Below are 18,230 nucleotides of genomic sequence, written 5' to 3'. Positions count from 1 at the left end.
CCCAGCTCCAGCACTTCTTCTCTCTAGTTGATCGAAGGGCAGATGTTTCCACCCAGGGGCTCTCTCCATCTTGATGCTGCTCTCTACACCACCCCCGCAGCCTTTTGAGAATGGTTTCTAAATATATTGTGCACATATATCGGCTACTGATGTGTGTGGTGTGGACGTCTAGCTTTGTGTCTACTTTTAAGTCACGGATTACTCCTTGGGAGCTTGTTGTTGTACTTTTGTTCTCCTCTGAACTCCCTCCAGTATCTCCAAATGGGAACAAGGCCCAGAGAAAGCAACAGTGTGTTCTGCTAAATTGACCCTCATATTTTACCATCTTTTCATCTATTTTCCCTGATACAATATTATGCCCTGGTATTTTCTGATCGTTACACAAACCATTAATATACTGGCTTTTAGGGCCGCATAGCACGAATCGCATTGAAATCAATGCAATACGTCCTTGGTATATTTATATACAAAACGTAAGAGCATTTTTAGAGGCCCAAATTGTTAGAAAGAAACATGTTTAGAATCATGCCTCAAAAATGTAGACATAGTATATGCCAGTCTGGCACAGACAGACACCAGGGTAGGCTGATTTTGTTTACATACGTAAGTTATTAACTTTGATGCATCAGATTCTTGCACATCCAAGAATCTGAGTAGCAGGGAAAATTGTAACTACTGCCTCCATTTATGGGGGGAACGAGGGACAGTGGAGGAAAAATTGACAATGTTATCTGAATGTCAGTAGCATCTGATGGCCATGTATGTTCCTAGAACTTTTGGGACTGATGCAGGCTTTCTCAGATCACATCTATCTCAAACGCAGTGTAAGCAGTAATGGTGCTTGCACGCAGCCGATTAAAACCTACAGAGGGTCAAGGCAACGTTGCAGGCCCTGCATCTGGCTCTTCCAAGCACTTCTGTTTGTAATCCTGTGGAGTTCCAGTGTTCAAGGAGGAGAAATTACCGCAACATAAATCAGAGGCATTGGTACACAGGCAATAGCTGCTCAAGTAATAAAAAGTGTAGATGCATTCCTGGCGTTCTCTTGAATCCTAAACCCAAATGTCTTCTGATGCTTTCCCTTTCATGCAAATAAACACTGCACCTCCACTCTGAGATTTTGCTTACAATTCACCGCGTCCTGTTAAAGCTGCCATTGAATAAACAATAGCTGAATATCTGGCTGCCATCTCTTTTGTACACGAACTCCAGTGACATGAATGAAGTGACTCACTATCACTGTTGTGTCAGAAGGGAATTAGAGGTAGGAAAATCAGTAGGAGCCTGTGCCATAAGTGAAGTGCAAAGATTATGTCTTGGTAATGTTACTCATCTTGAACAAATCCCTTACTGCACACATAGAAAGTCCACTTCATAAGAAAAGCAGTAGCTATCACTGAGTTAGAAGCCTTAGGATTTGGCCTAGTATTTTTAACTTTAGATTTGGCACTGTAATGGAACGATACGTGCTACTCATTCCCATGCACTAAATACCAAAAATTGTTGTAGTTTCCAAGCTCTTATTGTGCAACAAACTGTAAAATTATTTTAAAAACAATATGGTGTTAATAAGGGCCATAATAATTGTATTCTCTGTAAGTTTTTCTGCTAAATTCATTGTGCACTATTTTCAGCAGGAACAAGGGCATATTTGGCTGTACCGAATCTTAATAAAATTTAAGTATATCCCACACCATATGTAAATTTTTCTGAAAGCAGAAAGTTGAGGGGACTCAGAAAATGAATCAATAGATGTGAGGGCTTATCCATATCCAGCCTTTGTACCTACCAAAATCCAGGTGATGAGAGAACATGAGGACATATTACTGTGTTTACACATAACGAAGTTGGGCAGATTTAAGAGGACCTGATAAACACTCTTCGCATTGTTGATTAGTCACTGGTTGATGTCACTAGGAAAAAACTTACCCGGCTAATGACCAGTTATTTGCCATGGACTTTTCTTAAAACTCTCTATGGAGCCCTTCATATAACAAATATCACCGGCATAGTTCAGGACTAGCCAGCCTAGTCCAGCATAGTGTCCTAGTTTCAGCTAGGGTACAGTTATTTTTCTTCAGTCATGCTGGTGCAGTGCTGTATTTTGGCTTTAGTCTGAGAACAAAGCTGGTAACACACTGATGTTTTAGTTGTTGCTCAGCAGCACTTACCCTGATTGAGAACTTTATGTTTTATGTTGTTTTGTCAGTTAATCACTGAGCTTGGAAGAGTTTTTATAACTTGGAGGATGTGATACGCACTTTGTGCTCAAATCAATTCTCCAGTCTCCAGGAGAGAGACTATACCAGCGAAGGGGATTCTTTTCACAGAGGCTATTTCCTGCAGGGCAGGGAAGGCAAGCTGGAAGGTCATGATTATCCAATTCCCAATCTCCCATTTTACACATATAGAGTCCTACCGCCTTCTCTCCCTCCCCCCACTCAGTGTAACTATCCTTCCTAGTACCATGTCCTGAAGCCAGCTAGAGATGGGTGAGGAGGGCCAGGGTCTCTGGGTGAGCAGGCCACCAACACCTCATTTACTGCAGCTGAGGGTATCATCTGGCCAGTTTGCAACTGCAGCCACAAATGGGGTTGGCATCTACCACCCACACTCCCACATTGTGCCACTTCACGTCGCATGTGGAAGATGCACCAACTATTAGTTGCAGAAACAGTAACTTCAGCACAGGAAGATTTGCACAGGAAGATTTAACTGCAGCTAACACCTCTTGTTGGATTAGGATGATGAACGTAATAGAAAAACATGTTTAATTACATCTGGTTTTGAACAAAAGACAAATTATTTATTTCTTTCTTCAAATGAAGCATAACACTAAGGTATAAAGGGAGTATAAATAACATCTGATTGTGCTCCTAAGCTCCATGCTATAACTTTCTTGCAATGACATCCTTCAACAAATTAACTACATCATTACTGTTAAGTATTAATTGCACAAAACAGATACACAAAATATATAATGAGCTAGAAAGAGGACAACATTCTTCCATTATGACAAACAACTCTAACAAATGGAAAAAAAACCAACAGATCTAGGCTTACACAGATGGCAACACTGAAGAGTTTTAAGTCCTCTCCTTTAACACATTACATGTGATAAATAATATGCAAAATATTTAAAGAATTTTATTGTTGCTTAGAGAAGATACTTAGCAAGCAAGGAGACAGTAGCAATCACTGCCTCATGTCTCATATCCCCATCATTCAATGCAAATTTTTACATTTCATGCAATAATCCTGAGCTTATTTTCAGTAACATTGAAATGTCATCTATATTAATTACCAAATACATACAGAGCCCAGCTATGGGGTCTATTGTATTATTAAGGCATGAAAAAAAGAATAACAGTTCATTAACTCTGAATGCCACAAATACAGCACAGCAGTTGAAGGGCTCAAAAAAGCTCAGAAAGTACCAGTGGTTTCTGTGCCAAGGTCCTCCCAAACAGGGCTGTGCATCACCACCAGCTACTAAAAAGGTGCAGGATCAGATCCTGGCCTTGCTCACGTCAGGGAGGCTTGCCGTTGCCTTGACTGCTGGACCAAGCTTCAGAGCTACTGGGAGTGACTCAGACTCCTCTTCATATCCCCAAAGAATTGACAAACTTCCTCTCAAGTCAAGTATGAATTTAAAAAACAATACCTATATGTTGTTTTCTTTCTTAGCATTTCAAGTCCATGGAAAGGTTCCATTCATTATACAGTATGGCAATTAATAAAAAGCCTTTTCAGAAAAAGCTTACGAGTTAGTTTGATGTATTAGTATGTTAACAGAAGGGGGATTATCATGACAAGAACCTCTGCCAAGTATATGCTCTATTTATAAATTATTCTTAAGTTTAAAACTAAAGACTTTGGTAAGCCACACCAAGGACAGACGTGTGATGCAATGCTACTCTCCATGGTTCCATGGCTCCATGGCTCTCTTCAAACACCAAGAGCAGTGCAGCCCTGTCTAGTCGTCAAGTGAAGAACTTATCATCTGCACGATTTGTAAGGGGCTGGTTGTATCTCAGTTGCGCAGCTCTTCAGGTAGTCTCTATTATACATTTACGGAGTTCTCACAAAATGCCCTGTAACAAGCCAGGGTATTCCAGTTCAGATAACTAAGCCATTGAAACCAAGGCCAAACCGACGGCAATACTTCACGCCTGTGTCACTGCATTACATCCCACACTGGGAACTAAGATAGATTGTGGAAGATCTCCTCACTCTGCTCCTGCCTGTCCGTTACACTTGTCTAGCTGAGCTCAGGGTTCACAGCTGAAGTAGCCTCGTTCGTTTCCTGCAGGCAGTTCACCATCTGCTCTGGAAAAAACCACGCATGCAAAAAGGTACAGGCTCTCCTGCATAACCGCTGCCTGTACTTCCTCCTGTGCCTGCACCCCTTGTGCACACCAGCCACCCTTTGACAGAGATGGTGGTGCCCAATTCTGCCACTGCAAGGCTCTGAAAACTTTGTAGATACACATATCCAACTTAACTAACATCACCTAAAACACCAAGTTACAATATTGAAAAAATGGCTGGTCACCATAAACCATTAAGGAAACTCAATACTGTCTCATCCAAGACTGACCCAGTTACTGGGTTTGAATTTGTGTGGTTTTTGGTTAACTTTTACTAATAAATAAGTTAAAGAAGGCTAAGGCTATAAATTGGTACTGTCTTATTTATAAATATTCACTTTATTTCTATTCTGTTCTAAAAAATGTGTTAAGGAAAAAGGTGGCCAGAAGGATTACACACATAAATTGCAATTTGGTTGTTAGGCTGTAAAAACCAATCACGTAAGTGAAGTTGAGCACAGTGTAAGAAAAAGCCAGTTTTTAATTAACAACTTATTTACACGTTCATAAAATCAACTGAACTGGAGTAGATGTTCTGTGTTTGTCACCAATATTTTATTGTAACTGGCAACTTGCACGCTTTATAGTAGAAGAACAAAAGAAAATAAAATTCACTATATACAGCCTTTGTACAGGCTACTTGACTATACACAAGGCATAGTGATCATAACACAACCTAGTCTTCATAATAACTTGCGCACAAAAAGACACCAATCAGACCTTATGTGAACATTACAGTGAAATGACATCACAAGTCCAGTGAAAATTCAGCATAATACAAAACATTTTGATCTACTGCAAATGACATCCTTTAAAACAGTAAGCCTTTATTCAGTAGTAACTTAACCAGAGTCTGATGCAGAGATTTGTTGCGTTGTTATAAGTCTTTTAAGCGAAGCAACCTCTGCAGATAAGCTGGCTATGCCCTGCTTCAAATACAGGTTCTCTGACTCGGAGACATTGTAGATATTGTCTTTTATTTCAACAACTCCAGTTTTGCAACCACTCTGAATTTTTACATTGAGTTCCTTCTGATGCCAGAGTTCTGGTTTAAGAGACCAGTCTTGGATGTTAGTCACCTGAACTGAGAAAGGAGTGTGAGAAGAATGCACCAAGTTTTGTGCACCATGTTTTTCAAGCTCAAAATGTCGTTTTGAGGACATGTCAATGGGGGATGACAACTTCTGTGTTGTATCATAGTCATTATCCATTGCTTCCACTTTAACTTGCATGGCTTTGGCTTTAATTCGAAGCTTGTGAGGCAAAGCTGAAGAATTCACTTCTGGAACTTTAACTGTTGCATGAACATTTTTATGTTCAACTGGGGAATGGATTGGACCCTTAGGAACTTGCTGTTCGTCTTCTCCATCGGATGACTTTCCAACTACACCATCATCAGTTTCAGATGTTCTGGGGGAGTTACTGGAGGACCTATTAACTTGCAGGAGTGGAGGAGAATGTGAGTACATGTTAAAGGTAGCTCCCATGTAGCTTGGATATATGGATGCTTTGTATGAACCTCTATCCTCTCTTGGCTCTCTCTCTAACTCCATGGGCTCCTGTTTTATAATCTGGAATTTATTTTCAGGACTTCTGCAGTTGCTTTGTATACGACTTGGTTGAGTATGCTCTACGGATGGTATTTCAGACACATCGGATATAGAGCTTTGAGGAGAATGTTTAATGACAGAAATACAACTGCTACCAACTATAGATGGTTCGTGCTCATCTACAAATGAGTTGATATTTGATTTGGAACTCTGATAGTCTTGGAAATACACAGTTGTTGAGCTACTGAGTTTCTGTATCTCTTGGGCATAGGCTGCAGAACTAATTAAACCAAACTTCAGCTTCAATGAAAGCAGCTCCGCTTTCAAAGTGGCATTCTCCTCTCCCAGTGCAATTAGTTTGTTCTCTAAGACAAGGTCATTCAGCCGTCGTTTTTCACGAGATCTTTTGGCAGCTTCGTTGTTTTTCCGCCTTTTCTCCCAATACATAGCATCTTTCTTTTCATCTGGAATGAATTCTCGCTTCCTCCGGCAAGCTGAAGATTTACTTTTTCCACTACTTGCTTCTGTAAGTAGTATATCTTCATTTGTAGACAATTCTTCAGACACTTCTGCTAAAGAAGACTTAAGTACTATGATTTTGTCCACATTGCTACTTGTGTCAACAGGTCCGTGTTCCTTTTTAAGGGTCTGCATTTTTCTCAGCTGCATCAGAAACAATTTGTAGTAGATCTACAAAAAGCAATAGAGCAAGCTATTTCCCTGTTACTTCTCACTCCACAACTTGATAAATACAGTAATTTTAAATCCACACACATTCTTCTGTTATTTTCATGTTCTCAAACAGAAGTATCTAGAACCAATTCTCGTAGGAGATCCAATGGGGATCTTCTGAAAAACCTGGAATAAATAGAGAATTTAATTACAATTTAGGAATTGCTGGTTCAGATCACGCAATAGCAGAGTTCAATAAAAATCTCAGACTAGCATTCGGTACATTAAACCACTCAACCCTCAACCAACCAATACTCGAAGCTTTATGATACCAAGGTAGCAGATTCGCTTCCAAAACAAACAAAACAAATGCAATATGATCCAAGGAAAAATCAAGTAAAAAATATTTGAGTTTTGATCTGACAGTAATGTTGTCACAGAACTTTCCATAATATCACTGGCCAATCTAAATCTCCAGCAGTTAACACTGAAGGACACCAGGCACGTTAATGAGCAGCACTGGAAAGTATCTTGTTCTTCCACATTAAAGCATCTCTTCTGAAAACAGCTGTGGTGTATGACTTAGAAATGCTATTTATTTGGGTCCTTCATGGATTAAAAATAACATAAGCTGATTTAGAGAAGCTGAAGTGTTCTCTATTGTCTTAAAATAACACCACTATCCATTAAAGCTATTAAGAATTTAATTATTGTTTTTGAATCCTATTAAAATATACATATATCTACATACACAAATGTTTATACACACACACACTTGGAATTTTAAAATGCCTTACTGATCAATCATATCAATTCAAACTAGTAAATACACATCATTTGGGCAAATATCTAACTATTAAAAATATAGCCTATTAAAAAGAAAACTTTAAAATCAAGATTGAAGAATACGTAACAGAAGTAACATTTAATAATTTGCGTTTGAAAAATAGCCTTATTACATCAAAGTGAAATTTAATACCATGGAGGCATATGCACCTTTAGAAAAGTGTATGCATTAAAAGTTTACATCTAAAAATCATACCAAGAGGAAAACCAGCTTAACTTTTAGCTTCAGACATTTTAATCATTAGATTTGAACACAGCATTCAAATTTCCCTATGTTTTATTTAGTTAGTGTAAAAGTAGTTTATTCTCATGGGATCATTTGGTCTTGATCTGAGATACAGCTTCTGAATATCTCATTTTTCCATAGTCAGTCATGTTCCTGGTAAATGTAGTATGCCAAGTGCTTTTACAGAACTGACTATCGAGTCAGCAACGATTCTTGTTTTGTAACAAAAAATAAAAAATCTGCCACTTCAGATTAATGTCTCTATTTATTGGGAATGTCTTCACAATGACTAATGAAACTAACATTATCAGTTGGGAAAGTTATAAAAGAATTAATGAATTGTATTCTGCCAGTTTCTCTTGTCTTTTCCAGAAGGTAAAAAGGAGTGAGTGATGTAATAACAATTAAGCAGGGTCATAAAGACTCAAGTTTCAAGCTGGGTTCTGTTCCATCAAACCATGCCAACTCTTCTGTCGTGAAAAATTAACACATTTAATAAAACAGCTAAGTAGAATTTCCTAAAATCCATGGTTAATTACTGACATGTAACTATTTGCCTCCGATAATACAGCCTTAATGGAACATAGAGTTAGAAGCCAGCCACACCAAAGACAGCATCTAACATTTTAGCGCAAAAGCAGCACCATAAATTGCCATGTTTGTAGAGAAGAAATGTATCTCTAATGTACAGGCAAATACATAGGTAGATCCTGATCCAAAACTCAAACTGTAGTCAAAAGGAGTTTTCTGTCAAGTTAAATAGGAGCTGGATCAGGTTTAAAAAAAAAATAAGCTGAACGACAAAATAACACGTTTGTCCAAATATTCAGTATAATGTGATTTGCTGAAGAAGCTGTATAGCCATTTTGTCCATTTCATTGCTCCATGTAACCAATGGTTTAACTAATATGCATACCAGTTTAAACCCAGTGAAACCCAATATATTTAAAAGAAGAATTATTAATGAACACATAATGTAAAAATTAAAAAAAAAAAAAAAAAAAAAAAAAGACAAGGCCACCTGAATTTTTGAGCCATTTCTAGAATATTCAGTCTCAGCAAAATAACTTTACATTAAAAGAAGAAAAATACTAGGATTTCATTTCATTATCCTGTAGCATTGGTAATGCACAGCTATTGATCTGTAATTGTCTGGATACACTGCAATCACTGTATTCACTTTTATCATTAACAACTGCATTTCTGAGGAAATGCACACACCTTCTATGACACACAGCAGGAAGCAGTATAACATGTACCAAATACCCATGAACTCATTACTTGTCCCGTAAGTATGCATCTCATCTCAGCCAACTCTCACTGAATTCAAAAGGGTTCAAACCAGCTTTTGTGTAAATTTCAGGGCCTTATCAATATGGAGATCTTGCTGTGTTGTGCAGTACTACAGAACTATGCCTAAATCCAAATAATAGTATTGATTCTCTTAGAAACGGGATACTAATAGGCATACATCACTACTTTCTATATATTTATCTGCCATGTACCCTGGAATATTTACACTCACTTGAAACACCAGCAACAGCACCAGAAATACTTACAAATGTAGGAGCTGTGCTTTTTTTAGAAGAATGAAACTATACCCACACAGTTTGAATACAACTTTCTTTCCCTCTTATATTCCAATCTTCCATTTTGACAATATAAAAAGAGTATCTTTAGTCTTGAACAAGACTATATCAGGATACAAATATGGTTTTCTGTTTCTCTGTATGGTCTCAAGGTCAAAATGATCCTATTTTGGTGTCTGTCCAACTCCGCAATCTAGAAAAAATACTACTAATACTAATAATAATCAGAAAAAAAGCTGTTGCTTTTTTTTAGGTCATTGTGTCCCCCTCACCCCCTCCCCAGAATTAATGTAGACTACTGGCATAGTTCATCAGTATGACTCTCTACGGACCAGTAAAAACTCAACTGCATGCCCACAGACAATCTGCAGCACAACACTGGCACAGAGCTGCACTTAACAACCCAACAGCCTGCAGAGCTCAAGTCCCTTATTCTATGGGACTTCAACGCTGGGACAGCAGCGTGGGCTGTCCCAGCATACAATCTGCTCACTGTAGCACTGATAACTCCTGGTTTAGCCCACATCCCTCCTGTACACATTGTTTCTAGCACAAAGAGACAGAACGTAAGTAGCACGCGAGTCTACAGCAAATACCACTGTGTGTCAAACCGACCATGTTTTCGCATGCAGTATTCAACTTTGCTCTCTGCCACAGTCTATCAGTAAAGCAGTCAAGACATACGTATAACCCACTGACATAGTCTTACTGGTCTGTTATTTATGTAGTTAGTTCTAACCATTACTTTAGTGAACTAACAGAACATCAATACATCTTCAGCTCTTTCCACATCTTCCTTGAGCACTTTTATCACGGTAACTGGAATTGCTTCTTTACAAACAGGAGTCAAAGCCCTTGTTTATTCTTCTCCATGCGGATCAGCCCAATGCTGAGTCTGTAAACAAATCAAATTCCATCTGATGACAATGGCAAAATGCCTTCAATGAAACTAGCCATTTCAGTTCACTCACATTTTATAATTCCACTGGAAAACATCAGTATTTACACATAAATTAATGAGCTGTAATGATTCCTCTATTTTTCAAATTCCAGTATTTTCCCTTATGATTAATTTTTCAATTGCTTTATCACTTCCTCGTTAAGTGTTTTAAACCCAACATTTAACATTGCCTTACATTAGTCACTGTTAGATTTTTTTGTTTGGTTGATGTTAATGGCATTGAGTGCCAATTCAACAATGTAATAACACTCGACCCTATTAACTTAATCACAGACACAGTCTTGCTCTCACAGTAATTTTGCCATTGGCTTCAATTGAAGCAAGATACAACCCCACATCCAAGTATTAATGAGGCTGTTGTATAGAACTCACACTACTGAAGCAAGAAATTACGTATGCAGAAACCATGACAAGTTTGTTTATCCATGGACTTTGTACTTCAGTGATCTGATTGTGTCAAAATTGTACACTAAGAATCTGATGCTGGGGATTTGTGTATTCACACTGTAAGAACTGGAATGTTTCAAAGGGTTGAAGGACACTGCCACAATCTTTTCTCTCTCTCTGCTGTGTACTTTAATTACATAAGTCTTTTCTGCTTTAGACAATGGCCATGGGCCTCCTCACGTGTGTGTGCTTTCCCAAAGAGTAACTGTGCATTATTTTTTGTATTTAATTATTCAAACATATCCTAGAATTAGATAGCTAATTGTTTAATTCTATTGCTCTAACATTTGGATAATAACCCCATGAAACTAAATGAAATCAAATTTCTAGGAGCTGCATGCTCAAAACACAATTCACTTTTGCATCACCATGTGTTAAATTTCTCGGTTCTTCAAAAATGGAAGAAAATAATGGCCAAATACAACTTCTGGTTTCAGAGAAGAACCACGCCTCTATCACCATCACCACTATATGCCAAACTACAGAAAAAGCAATAAAAGAGTGTACTGGTATGTCTGTGCATATTTTTATTTGTTGCCCTCCATGTTTTGCATAGGTATCATTAACTATATCACTGCTACCACTCTGTCATAGGTTATCTATTTTGAAAACCTGTCTCCATACCAGAAGAGCTGGTGTCTAACCTGTTCACAGATACCAAAATTACCAGTTTGCATTCCAAACCTTAAAAACCTGAAACATACAGTCAGCACTTTATCATCAAAGTGTTTTAGAAACAATTGGTACCCATCTTGAGACTTTTACAAGGTACAGAAAAATATCCTCATTGCGCATGCAGACAGGAGGCTGAGATCAAACTTAGGTGGTCGTACACAGCGTGCCTCGACACTGCTGAAATACTGGAAGATACTGTGGAGTTGCTCTACATCTACTGCTTTTCACAGAAACCCTGCACCCCTCAAGTCTATCATAATCCAACAGAGGATATGGCCCCATTCTAACCTCCACCAACATCCTTCAATATACTTTTTCTTGCCTTTTTATCTAACACTGTAGCAAAATTATATTCCTGTTGAAGAAAAGCTTTAATACTGGCTCCACTGGAAAAGTGACATTATCCCTAGGATGGATTTGCAGGCAAGAGTGTCTAGGTAATGCAGAACAAATAAAGTTGCAATTTTCTGGAAAGAAAAAAAAAAAGGTGACTGCATTTTATGCTATGATGGACAGGTTATCTGTAGTCACAAAGGGTAAAAGCATTCACAATAGAAATGTGACCACCATTTACTGCTATTATATAGTTGTACCTGTAGAGACCTGAATCCATTACAACAGCATGGAGCAATGCAGAATTATTGATCCTGTACGCAGTTCCCTTATTCTAACAACTTCATGGGCACCTTAAGTGCTGACAGTTTCAGGATCAACGTGTAATTAGGTCAGTGGAACACTGATGATGATAGCTTTGCACAAGATGACCCATTTTTTGCTAAAATGTTGATCATCTTACTGAAAGAAAAAAACGGGAGATGTCTACACAATATAGTCCATTAGGAATATAAAAAAATAATTTATTACAACAAATCAAATCTATTTAAAATATATAGAAAAATTAGTAAGTCTGTCATGGAACTTAGAACATTGTTGAACCTTCGTATTAAGCACCTCCAAGCTGTACCCAGAAATACGATGACACGTGCAATTTTTACAAAAGGCTTTCATTGTTAGGAAAATTACTTAGGTTACTGTTTATCTTAATAACTACAAATAACTCATTAAAGTACAGGCTGCTTCCCAAAGGTAAATTACACAAATTATGCAAATAAAATTATTATTTGGAAAGTACAAAACATGTTAAAGGTAGCTATTGCTCAAAAAGGTCAGTTGAGCTTAATAGGTGCAAATTTGACCTATATTTTCTCCCATTCCCTTCGGAAGACAATATGATACTATCAGATCTGTTTGATTTTTCTGAAACAAATTGTTTACTGCTCTGATTTAAGGGATGGAAAACAAAAGCTAAAGAATGTTATTCAAAGTGCCATTTTAAAACTTTAAAACTGAGAAGCAAAGAAAATGTATACACAACTTGTGTAAGTATTTCATTATAGATACATAAGTAGTATGTGTACATAAATCATGCCACTTTAATTATCACACAACTTTCCAGTGCTTTTAATAAAATCCTAATAGAAACAACAGCTACTGAAGTTACAGTACTATATGACAGTATGCATCTCCTCATTTCAATAGCTATTTGACAGCAAGAAAAAACTAGACTTGGAAAAGTCATAACTTAATAGTAACAACATTCTGGAAATATGAGCTCAATTCCTCTAGTTAAGAGCCATAAAAAAAAAAAACAACAAAAAACAAAACAAACCCCACCAAACAAACAAAACAAACAAAAAAAAAACAAACCCACACCATCATAACCAAATGTTAATTATTCTGACAACAAACGGCTTTCTATTACTGAACTATGTTCTTAAAATGCCAAGCATGGACCAGACCTTTAGCTGACCTAAATTTATATAGGGCTATTTAAAGGCAGCAGAATTATGTCAATTAATCCCAGCTGATGCCCTAAACATGCACCTTGTTATATAACAACTTAAATACAAATATGTAAACCAAACATCTCCTGTAAAACACTGTAATCTACAACTCACAGAAAATGGAACAGAGAAAGAGCAATCGTTAGTACTCCAATTCTGTGAGGTGGTCCAGGCTGGAAGACCACTGCCCATGCTGAGCACCATTTTCTTTATTGGGCTGTACTCCCTTTGTAAGAGGTGGTCTTGCAGATCTGGCACCTGCACTGCTAACTGCTGTGCTGCCACCTTTGCATCATAAAAAACAGTTAATAACTCAAATACTTTGTGACAGACTGAAAATTACACCAAGACAGAGCAACTCAAAAAAAAAAGGGGGGGGGAAAACTTCTCTCAAATAAAGCACTCTTTCTGAGAGAAAATAGATTTGTGTAATGTCTGTCACCAGATTCAGTCTCTCAGTATGCTGATTTGGACATGGATCAATTAAACACGCGAATTACAAAAAAAAAAAAAAACAGGATATCTAAGGAGGTTTTAATAATAATTGATTTCAGATTCACCTTTTAATACAAAAAATTTAAGAACACTGCTTCTATCACATTTTCAACCAAGCCCAAGTATGCCCTAGCTTACACAATCGTATTTTTGACAGTCATACTTAGCATCAGTATTAGACAGTTACACATAACTTGTTAAAAAAAACCCACCACAAAAACAAAACAAACAAGCAAACAAACAAAACCACCACACAAAACCCACAACAGGTTTGTTTTTTTTTTTTGTATTTATATTCAAACGCTGTAAAATACTGTAACATGGAAATCAGCTGACATTTTCTTTTAGAACAGACTGTAGAAATTGGCCATCTATTTGCATTTTTTTCCTATTACATATCCTAAGCACATTTATATCTCATAACTGGCTGTAATGATCATGACAAGGTCACCTAGAAGAGTCAATTAAGCTGATGAGTCAGATACATTGCTTAACAGTGTGTAATAAGACTCAAACAGAGGATTTTATTGTTCATATTATTGCATCATAGTGATGTTATAACAGCAGCACGATTGCTGTCTGGAAAAAACTATTGCATAAGGATAGTTTGCATAACTATTTGTTAAACTAAGTCAATTAAAAATGAGCTAAAGGTTTATTTTATTTATAAGTTTTATTTCAAGATAAAGGATTGAAAAAAGCAGCATGGTATTAATACACTTCTCCGACTGCTTAGACTTCACTGCAACAGAAAAAAGGTATGTATGTCCATCCTATAAATTTTAGCCAAAGCATGGCAAATACTCTTCCTCCTTAAGATGAAATAAGCTGTCAGGAGGTCATGTTAGTACTTACAATTTATGGGGAAGACGAAGCTTTTTGACATCATTCAGATCAGTTTATATATATATACATATATATATACACGTATATATATATATAACCAAAACAACAAAACCCCCAACCAAAAAACCTCAAAAAAACCCAAACCACAAACACACACACACACAAACAAACAAGCAACAAAAACTGAACACCAAACAAAAAAAAAAAAAAATCAAGGAGAAACTCCAGCCTTTGAGGTCAAACCCAGGAAGCTGAATATTTTAAAAGCTAGTTAAGAATCATCTGGAGAATGAGTTAAAAACATAAATCAAAATTTAAAGTAGAGGCAGATCATTCTAAAGTGCATTGCATTTCAATAGCCAAAGACATCTGTAACATGAGAACTCTTATAACAATAACTGCTACTGCCAATGCTATTAAGGATCTTTATTCGGTAATCCTTGAACTTGTTGGTTTAAATCAGGTCTTTGGGCCAAAAGCCGAATCCTTATTCATTCAAGTTTCCCATCAAAGTCAAAATTTTGATTGAATAAGGTCTGTAAAAGTGATGCACATAGCAGTATTTTAAATGAGGCTCTGGATTAACCACCAAGGAGGGCAAAGATGACTCAAAGTAGGTTGCACATACACGAGCAAACACAGTGAAATCGAGTGCAATCATTCAAGTTACAAGGGGGGGGGGAGGGGGGGGTGTGTGAAATACAGTTGTTTTTAACACAACAGTAATGCCAAGACAGCTTCACGATCAAAGCTGCACTTGACCCCAACAATCAAGTAGCAGAAAAGTTTATGCATGTTGTTAAGAATATCACATTTTTAAAATACTTTGCTGTTACTACCTATGGCAGGTATACTGAACGAAAATACAGCAGCCAGGGTACTCAGGGCTCTGGAGGTTTTGGTCACAAGCAGAGTGACGTTGGTTTTGTATTCTTAAAGGGCCGTTTTAGTCACATACACACACAAAACAAATAAATAAAAATAACCTCATTGTGAAAGCCAAGTTATCACCAGCAACTTTCAAGCTGTAGAGGACAGAGCACAAGCTGACTCCAAAGTACGGGACGTCCAGCCATGGCTTTTACCACTGCAATACCTGAATGACTTGGCAAAATAACAGAATTGGGCAATGGCCATTTTTTGTTGTTGTTGCTCCTTACGTAAAAGGAGAAACACGAGAACGCTGGGGTGGCGGGAGGGGGTGTGTGCTAGGCTCCCTCATGCCTACCTGGCAGCAAAGGGAGGGGGAAAGCGGGGGGGGGGCTCTGTCTGGCGCTCCCTGCCTGCAGGCGATGGTGGGACAAGGCAGGGGGCACACGGGCAAGAGAGCTGGGGACACAGCGCGGCGAGGTGAGCTGCAGGGAGGCGGCCTCCTCCCCGCAGCGCCGCCCCGCACCTCGCCCGCCACAAAGGCAGCCCGGCCCGGCCCGGCCCGCCGACCCCCTACGTGCCCGGCGGCTCATGGCGCCCGGCCGGCTCCCCCCTCAGCACGGCCCCGCGCAATCAACCCGCCGTCCCCCCACCCCACCCCATCTACCCGCCCGCCCGCCGCCGCCCCAGCCCAGAACAAAGGGCTGAGGGGGAGCGCCAGCGCCCCCAGCCTTCGCTCGCCCGCCCGCTGCCGCCGCGCCCCAACGGCCACCAACGGCTCCCAACAGCCGCTGGGGACGCGGCGACCCCCGCACGCGGTGCAAAGCCGAGAGGGTGAAAGCGGGCGCGGAGCCGGGCTCCGCAGGGAGGGCTCTACCCGCTCCGCTCCGCTCCCCGCCGCCGGGTCTGTCACACTGACCTACTGGAGATACGGGCGGCTGCCCCCGGGGACGGCGGCACCTGGACCCCTGCTCGCCCGCCACGGTCAGGCCACGAGAAGGACGGCTCCACCGTTGCCCCCCGGCGCGGCTGACACCTCCTGAACGCCTTCCTTCCCTTAAATTAGTTCCTTCATTATTATTATTATTATTATTATTATTATTATTATTATTATTATTATTATTATTATTATTAAAGAAACGGCAAGTGAAAGCCCGTACCAATGTCTCAGCGTCTGGGCGAAATGAGTTCCTAAAAAACCACAGCCTTATCTCAAAACGTCTCTGAAGGCGTGGAGTTAAAAATCCGAGCAAATGGCCTCGAACGTCTACACGCACAGCTCTGGAGAAAAGACCAGAAATAGCACATGAAGCCACAATTGCTAAAATGCGATGGAGCTAAATATAGACCAACACAAATCTCGTTTTAAGGCACCCGGCACGCAGCCGACGAGCGCGCCTCGCTTCGCCTCGCCTCCCCGCTTACCCAGTTGTCTACTTCCCTTATTAAGCGCACTTCAGCCGAATCTGTTACAGTTACGGGCTTTGAGTTGGGTCTTTTTTTTTTTTTCAGGGAGAGATTGTCCTAGTTTCTTTGTAGGGAGATTATAAAATCGCATAATTAGCTCCCTCTTCCCAGCCCGCCTGCCAGTAAATTCTGTGGTTACATAATGCAACATTTCCAAGAACTATTATGCGATCGGTCCCGGAGCGCCCGAAAAACAGCGACAGAAGCGACCAAGAGGGCCGGGGCAGGCGCGGCCCCGCACGGCGTGGGGACAGGGCCCGGCCGCTGCCATCAAGCCCGTTCGCCCGCGGGCAACATCCCCCAGCGCCGCCCGACAAGGGAGGGGAGGGGAAGTTCTCGCCGGCAGGCTCCGACGGCACGCAGCTCGCGGTGGCTCTGGAGCGAGGTGCGGGCGGCGGGCAGCACCCAGCCCTCCGCCCCGCACGGCGGCCGCAGCGGCGGGCCGCTCCACGCCGGCGCATTATGCAGGGCAGGACAGCGGCTCCGGCGGCGCTGCCCGCGGCTCGCTGTGGGGAGGAGCGGGGGGCAGTACGGCACGCCGGGAATGACCACCACCTCCCTCTCCGCAATGGAATCCTTCGGCGGACATCTGCCGGGCTGCCTCCCGCGCCGACACCCCTCCGCGAGTTCCGCGGCAGCAAGCAGAGCTGGCCCGCTCGGCCGACCACTCCCCGCCCGGCGGCTGCTGGAGCCGGCTTGGGCTCGTATTATGTAACAGCGGTCCTCGGCTCGGCCCGGCCCGGCCCGACCCAGCCCAGCCGAGGCGCGGTGCGGCGGGTGCCGCAGCCCGGGCGGACACCCAAACTTCATACCGTGCACCGCTCAGCGGGCGTACGCTCCTTCCTACCTGCAGCGCACCGCGCAGCGCCGAGCATCCCCCGCCCCGCGCCGGGCCGCGGGCGAGGCGAGAGGCGGTGTGGCGTGGTGCCGTGCGATGCGATGCGATGCGGTGCGGTGCCGTGCCGTGCCGCGCCGCGCTGTGCAGGCAGCAGCGCAGCGGCCAGGCGGGAGCGTGCGGCGGCGGCGGCGCGGAGGGATGTGTGTTAGTAGGTCAGGACTGCGCGGAGCGGCGCTCATAGCCCGCATGCCAGCCGCGCCGCGCCGTGACTGGCGGCCCCGGCAGCCCAATCAACGCAGGGCTCTGCCGGAGGACTGCCAATGGGAGCGGCCAGGGGCGGGGCGGGGCGGGGCGCGGGGCGGTGTGTGGTACAGTAGGTCTGTGTGCTGGCGATTGCATAACCGCCGGCGGGGCGGGGGGCGGCGCGGGGGGGGCCGAAGCAGGGGGAGCGGCGCGGGGGGCGCCGGCACTTACGTAACCGGTGCGGTGCCCCGCGGCGGCGTGCTGGGGGGGTGCTCGCACCGCGCAAGTCTT

At 41.6% G+C, this 18,230-nt stretch overlaps 1 protein-coding gene across 3 annotated transcripts; it reads right to left on the bottom strand.

Moving 5' to 3' along the window:
* Positions 1-2,784: 2,784 nt before the first annotated feature.
* On the bottom strand, positions 2,785-17,974 carry NFIL3 (nuclear factor, interleukin 3 regulated). Of its 3 annotated transcripts, XM_065661958.1 has the most exons (4): positions 17,706-17,974; positions 16,552-16,672; positions 16,311-16,447; positions 2,785-6,778 (listed from the first exon to the last, which is right to left on the bottom strand). In XM_065661958.1, the coding sequence occupies exon 4, from the start codon at positions 6,587-6,589 to the stop codon at positions 5,213-5,215; it is 1,377 nt and encodes a 458-aa protein (XP_065518030.1). In that variant the 5' UTR covers positions 6,590-6,778; positions 16,311-16,447; positions 16,552-16,672; positions 17,706-17,974; the 3' UTR covers positions 2,785-5,212. The 3 variants fall into 3 exon arrangements, with proteins under 3 accessions (XP_065518030.1, XP_065518029.1, XP_065518028.1); XM_065661957.1 differs by lacking the exon at positions 16,311-16,447; XM_065661956.1 differs by lacking the exons at positions 16,311-16,447; positions 16,552-16,672.
* Positions 17,975-18,230: the final 256 nt, after the last annotated feature.

Source organism: Lathamus discolor, chromosome Z (genome assembly GCF_037157495.1).
Source record: "Lathamus discolor isolate bLatDis1 chromosome Z, bLatDis1.hap1, whole genome shotgun sequence".
Classification (NCBI taxonomy): domain Eukaryota; kingdom Metazoa; phylum Chordata; class Aves; order Psittaciformes; family Psittacidae; genus Lathamus; species Lathamus discolor.
The sequence above is the reverse complement of the archived record's forward strand: the minus strand, read 5'-3'. Positions and strand labels throughout refer to the sequence as shown.